General features: G+C 53.7%; 1 protein-coding gene across 1 annotated transcript; it reads left to right on the top strand.

The window, feature by feature from the left end:
- The first annotated feature begins 438 nt into the window (after positions 1-438).
- SPR (sepiapterin reductase) lies at positions 439-3,570 on the top strand. Its single transcript, XM_054202921.1, has 3 exons — positions 439-781; positions 1,621-1,911; positions 2,061-3,570. The coding sequence occupies exons 1-3, from the start codon at positions 445-447 to the stop codon at positions 2,249-2,251; spliced, it is 819 nt and encodes a 272-aa protein (XP_054058896.1). The 5' UTR covers positions 439-444; the 3' UTR covers positions 2,252-3,570.
- The last annotated feature ends 2,953 nt before the right edge of the window (positions 3,571-6,523 follow it).

Below are 6,523 nucleotides of genomic sequence, written 5' to 3'. Positions count from 1 at the left end.
AGGGGGCGGGATTTACATCCGTGCTGGGGATAAAATATATTTAAAAACAAAAAAAAAAAAGTATTACAAAAATGTAGTGAAAAATGCATTAGGAAAAAAAAAATGTGTTGGAGAAAAACCCCCAAGTGCAGCCGCGCCTTGGTAAGGCAGGGCCGGGCGCTTCCCGGGACCGGGGCCGCGGGACCGGGACCGCGACCGGGGCCGCAACCCCGGCCCCGCAGCCCCGGCCCCCGCTACTCGCCGGGAGCGGCCGGAGGAGGGCGCGCCGCTCCGACCACGCCCGCAAAGCGGACGTCAGCGGGCCGAGGCGGCGGCACCGACCAATGGGAACTGGCGGCGGTACCGGCCCGTTCGGAGCGGCCATTCCCAAAGCGGCGGAGGGGATGAATGGGGCGGATCACGTGTTGAGGCCTGTTGCCACGCCCCCCTCCGCTCGGGGCCGGGATGGAGCCGGGAGCGGGGTCGGGAGCGCAGCCGGTGCCCGGGCGCTGGGGCACGGCCGTCTGCGTGCTGACCGGCGCCTCCCGGGGTTTCGGGCGCAGCCTGGCGCGGCTGCTGGCCCCGCGGCTCGGCGAGGGCTCGGTGCTGCTGCTGCTGGCGCGCTCGGTGGCGCCGCTGGCCGAGCTGGCGGCCGAGCTGCGGGGCGGCGGCGCCGGGTTGCGGGTGGAGTGCGTGGCTGCAGACCTGGGCTGCGAGCAGGGGCTGCGGAGGGCGGCCGCTGCCCTGCGGGAGGTGCTGCCCGCCGTCCCACCCGGCCGCCTGCTCCTCGTCAACAACGCCGGTAATGAGCCCCCCGCTCCCCTCCCCCACCCCCCGGCTCCCTGCCCTCCGCCTCCCCCGGGGCAGCGGGGCTCAGCCCCGGCGAGCCCACCCCTGGTTCTGCAGCGGCCTAGCCAAGGCTTGATCGGCACTTTGGGTGCCAGTAAATAAGTCGTACGGAGTAAATAACCGAAGGAGCAGCAGGGATTTCGCCCTCTCTCGATCTTTTTATTTTTATTCAAGTAATTAATCTGGGGAGTAGACCAGGGGTGGTTCACCGCTGGGACCACAGTGCTTTGCTGCTCACAAGGTTACTCATGGCACAGGACCAGCTGGCCACCATCCTGTGCCCTCCCACTGCTCTGCTCCCTGAGTACAAATCTTCAGAAAAACTTCTAGCCGTGCCTTGTGGGTGCTTCACTTGCAATCTTTAATGTCGGTTGGCTTTAGTGCCTTTTTTCACCCATTGCCTCTATAAATAAGACCATGTGTTCCAGCAGGTAATAGGTGCTACAGGAGGTGGGTCTTTTACTGACTTGGTCCCAAAAGAGGGACATGCAGGAGAGTGTGTGGTGGCCCATGCGGACATTGTACTTCAGGCTGGAGGTTTGGAGCTCTTTGTTTTGGCAGAGGATTGGCAGGGCAGGTCCACGTCCCATGTCACTGCTCTTGGTTCAGCAGGTGACCAGAAAGAGATGAGCGGAGCTGGGCTGTGCTGAGCTCCTCGTTCTCCTGTGAGACGTTGCTAGAGGTTGGACCAGCAAAACTGCTCACTTTGCATGTGGAAACATAGGAGCAAAAGGGATTTGCTGTGTTGTTGAACCCATCTTTAACTACTCTAAACTCATTTGTCCTTCCTAGGCTCCCTGGGAGATATCTCCAAATCCTTCCTCGACCTCACCGACCCAGATGAGATCAACAGCTACTTTGCCTTCAATGTCACCTCAGCTCTTTGCCTCACCTCCACTGCCCTGCAAGCCTTCGGGAAGCGGCCTGGCTCAAGCAGGACGGTGGTGAACATCTCCTCGCTCTGTGCCGTGAAGCCCTTCAAGAACTGGGCGCTGTACTGCAGTGGGAAGGCTTCCCGGGACATGATGTTCCAGGTGCTGGCGCTTGAGGAGCCCGATGTCCGTGTGCTCAACTATGCCCCGGGTGAGGAGGGGAACTCATTAATTGCTATTAATTTTCTCGTGGCTTTGTGGATAAAAGATTCTTGCATCTGAGTCAGATGCAGAGGGAAAATGAGCCCCAGATTTTGCTTTTTCTTTACATGATTTATTTTTTTGTTGCTCTTCCTCCAGGTCCCCTGGACACCGACATGCAGCTCTTGGCCCGGACTAAGACCGGAGACCCTGAGATGCGTCAATATTTCCAAAGCCTGCAGGAGAGCGGGCAGCTGATAGACTGCACCGTGTCAGCCCAGAAGCTGGTGAATCTCCTGGAGGAGGACACCTTCATCTCCGGTGCCCACGTGGATTTCTATGACATCTGAGTTACGCTTTCCTCCTCCTTTGCCTTCCTGCTTTGCTTCCTGCTGAGGCGTGTTGGGTGCCTCTGGTGTGTTTGGTGACCGTGTGTGAGTGCTGGGTGCTGTGCAGCTTTCAAGAGAAGATCTCTAGGTGCCTTATAAATACTCTAGTGCCCCGATGGGCATGGGAAAAGTTATTGCTTTGCTGTGCTGTAGCTGTTGAGCTCTCCTGGGCATCTGCCGGCAGGAGCAGGGATTTCTTAGCTGCTGGGGATGAGGGAGCAGAGGTGGTTTTTCCAAAGGAATGGGCATGGAGGCTTAAAGCTCTCCTGTGCAGGAGTGTGTGCAAGCCAAAGAGGTACGAAGGCACGCAAGGCCATCTCAGAAAGCCACCCCAGAAGGTCTCAAAGAAGCCAACAGTAGAGTTAGATCTGGGCATCCCTGTGCCTGTCCTCTTTGCCCCTCAGGAGCTGTGTGCTCAGTACCTGAGCAAGTCACCAAAGGGCAAAAGAGCCATTCCTGGGGCCCGAAGATGTGACTGTCATCCCTGAGCCCTGACTGTCTGTCCCCTGTCTCACCAGTGGCTTGTCTAGACTCTCCTGCAGTTCTGGGATCGTCTCTGTGCCAGTTTTGTGCATTAAGATGTGGAGCAAAGCCTGTCCCTGTGTTTTTTATACAAAGGCAATAAATCACCAGGAGGGGGAGCTGGCCATGGAGGTGATGTGAATTTTGGATGCCTGGCTGGGGTCACTAGTTTACATAAACCTGTGCACAAGCGCAGCGTGGGTTAGAGCACATCTGAGACACAGTCCTGAGTTCCTGCCATGCTCCTGTTTGCAGTTTCTGGGTCCAAGCCTGGATCCGGGGCTTGATCTGGGGTTATTCTTTTAAATATTTGTGGGGGTTTATCCTCATTTTTTCATCAGGTTCCAGGAGGCACAGGCGGTTATACACTTGTCCTTCTAGAAGACAGCTGACCTGCAGCGTGTGTTGATACAGGAGAGCTTCTGTGAAGTGCAGTGTCATCCCCTGTGTGCCCTGGGAATGCCCAGTGTCCCTCTGTGCTCAATGACAGCAACCTTCCTGCAGTTCTCTATCTCAACCTTTTATTTCAAATTTTGTCCAAATGGATCTACAATCATTAAAAGTTTCATGTCTGGTCTGGGTCTTCTGCTTTATCTTTAAAAATGGATAAATATTTGGGAGGCTGGGAGGAGAGAACCTGGGTTAAGCCCTGTCTTCATCCAATAAGGTGCCACATGTGCCCGTCCTGTTCTTCCATCTCTGATCCATATCACTAACTGTGTTAACTTAATCCTGTCAAGCTCAAAAAAAAGACCCTTCTCCAGCTACTCTGCAGTTTGGTTTCATCTTTCTTCTGTGCCTGTGAAACTCTGCTGCTCACTATACTGACAACAGGGTTGTTTTGCTGTAGTTTGGCACCTGATGGTGGTGAACGTTGTCTGTGAAACCTGGGCAGACGTGCTGTTACTAAAAATTCCCCATCACCTCACTCTGCATCACTATGGGCTTGTCCCGTCCCCTCTTGGGCAGAAATCCTCCTTTGAGATCTGGCAAATATATAGCACCAGTGCTCAGTGCCCTGCCCCTACAGGGTCTTGCACCGTGCGCTGTCAGGGGCTGGGCAGAAGATAGGTAAGCTCCCCCTCCTCCCCAAAAAGCTCAAGGAGGCCTATATTACAGGAGGAGGTGGGAGGGTCCTGGGGGACAGGGCTGCTGTGGGCACGGGGACCATTTGGTACCAGCTGGGTGGGAGATGCCGATGGGTTATTCAGAGTAAGACACATTAAAAGCCAGGGTATCCAAGGGGGGGGTGTGATTTTTGAACTGTGTATTCTTGGACTGTGTATTTGAACAGGCTGCCCAGGGAGGTGGTTGAGGCACCATCCCTGGAGGTATTTAAAAGACGGGTAGACATAGTGCTTAGAGATACAGTTTAGTGATGGTTTTTGTCAGACTTAGGTTGATAGTTGGACTAAATGAGCTGAAAGGTCCCTTCCAACCTAGGCAATTGATTCTATGATTCTGTTCTTGCTTGAGATCTGACCACCCTCCAATCACTGGGGTGTATTGGCAACTCTGCGTGTCTTGTTGGAGCATCTGTGTGAGGGGTTGTGGTATCAGAGGTGCCACTTGAAGCCAGGCGCTTCAACCCAAACCTCTCTCCCAAGCGAGTATATATATAGGCCATGAATGCTGACTTTAAATAGCAAGGTGCTTGTGTCCTGCTGCACACAAAGTTAATGAAATCATTAATGAAACACTGGATCTGATTCATAGAATGGTTTGGGTTGGAAGGGACCTTCAAAGATCATCTAGTCCGACCCCCCTGCCATGGGCATTTTCCACTATATCAGCTTGCTCAAAGCCCATCCAACCTGACATTCAACACTTCCAAGGATGGGGCATCCACAAGGTCTCTGGGCAACCTGGTCCAGTGTCTCACCCACCCTCACTGTAAAAAATGTCTTCCTTACATCCAATCTAAACCTACCCTTTTTCAATTTAAAACCCTTACGCTTTGTCCTGTCACTGCAGGCCCTGGTAAAACATCTCTCTCCATCTTTCTTATAAGCCCCCTTTAAGTATTGAAAAGCCACAATAAAGTCTCCCCGGAGACTTCTCTTCTCCAAGCTGAAAAGCTCCAACTGCCTCAGCCTCTTTCCACAGCAGAGATGTTCTAGGCCCTTTTGTGGCATCCTCTGAACCTGTTCTGACAGGTCCATGTCTGTCTTGTGCTGGGACATGGGTCACTTTTCACTCCCTTTTCTGTCTCCCCGGTGCCCAGGGACAGCCCACACGCAGCAGGTGCAAAAATCAGTCTCAGTGTCCCGGTCCCTTAAACCAGGAAACTGTACACTTGCTTGAAGAGGGAACTTGTTGCCAACATCAAGCACATACCAAGTGTGAATCCTATGGCTGGAGTGACATATGCTTGTGGCTCACACTGCTGAATTTTGCTGGTGAAGCAGCCACGTGCTCAAAGTTCAATGGAGTAAGTTTGTCTTCAGCTCAGCCACTCATCACTTGACTGTGCTCCAAGCTCTAGTCTGGATGTTTTATTTTCAGGGGTTTCATCCCCTTGGACTCATTGCCTGTGTGTTTAGGTGTTTGTCATCTCTCTGTAACCCCCAGGGACACAACAAGTTTGTGCCTCCCAGCCCAGGAGCAGAGCTCTGCCGAGGGAGAAATGTCGTGATGCTTTCAGGGCATTCCCTGGGTACCAGCATCCTTGGGTACCAGCATTCCTTACCCAGGGAGAAATGCCAGTGATGCTTTCAGGGCATCCCCTGGGTACCAACATCCCCTCCTCAGGGAGTGGGCTCAGTTCCTGTCCCCCATGGGTCTGGAAAACATCTGTTCACCCATAGGTGCTACGAGACACAATGTCAAAACGATATGAAATATTTTTTTTCCCTTTTCTAGCATTTTCTGTGACCAGCTGAGGGCGTACCGAGACCGAATAACGGACACCAGCCAGAGCAGACAGTCCAGAGGGTGAGACAGCATTGGTGCCTCTGGAAAAGCAACGGGCTGTTCGGCGGGGATGGAGCGGGATGCAAGGCTTCCCTCCTACCTTTGCACCGTCTCATCACAGGTCCCTGCAGTGACTGATTTTCTTTAATTAAGGCTCCATGTCCTGGAGCCATGGGACCATGCCGGAGGTTCAATTGGGAGAAAAAGGAGTATTCATAAAAAAAAAAAAAAAAGAAGTTGTTTTGAGATCTCCTAGTTTCAGAGACAGGAGCTCACAGCTCACCTGTCAAAGCATATGTGATGGAGGTAACGTGCCTGGCCCTAGGGGAGCCCCAATATTTGGGCAGTGCTCTCCCATGGGCTAAGGATGAACCGTGCGGCTGGAGGAAGTCACCGCAACAGGAGCCGTCACCTCCTCCATCCCAGACAGGAGCCATAGGCTCCGTTCTCCCTGACAGGGGTAAAGCGGGGCTTGTTAAACTCAAAATCCTACTTAGTACAGGGGGGAGTCCCCGCAAGTGGGTCTGCCTCCCTGCCAGCCCCTCCACCACCCTGCCTTCCCACCCTGCCTCCTGCAGTGAAATACCGTGGAGGGCATTTTACCCCTTTTTTTCCCTTTTTTTGCCTTTGCTTTTTCCTTCGCATCTCATCCCTGGCGCACAGTGCTAGAGGTCGTGGCAGCCCCAGGAAGGGCTGTGCAGCCCTGCTCTCCCAGCACAAGGCTCCTGTGGGACAGTCAGCCCCTCCCTGCTCCCCTCTTACTCTCAGCTCCTGTGCTTACAAGAAAAGCAATTTACT

Source organism: Rissa tridactyla, chromosome 5 (genome assembly GCF_028500815.1).
Source record: "Rissa tridactyla isolate bRisTri1 chromosome 5, bRisTri1.patW.cur.20221130, whole genome shotgun sequence".
NCBI classification, from domain to species: domain Eukaryota; kingdom Metazoa; phylum Chordata; class Aves; order Charadriiformes; family Laridae; genus Rissa; species Rissa tridactyla.
The sequence above is the reverse complement of the archived record's forward strand: the minus strand, read 5'-3'. Positions and strand labels throughout refer to the sequence as shown.

Bases quoted from the DNA above. Each gene is read 5' to 3' on its own strand.
- SPR (XM_054202921.1), top strand. From the start codon at position 445: ATGGAGCCGGGAGCGGGGTCGGGAGCGCAGCCGGTGCCCGGGCGCTGG. The intron at 782-1,620 runs GTAATGAGCCCC...TGTCCTTCCTAG, and splicing joins GCTCCTCGTCAACAACGCCG to GCTCCCTGGGAGATATCTCC. The intron at 1,912-2,060 runs GTGAGGAGGGGA...CTCTTCCTCCAG, and splicing joins TGTGCTCAACTATGCCCCGG to GTCCCCTGGACACCGACATG.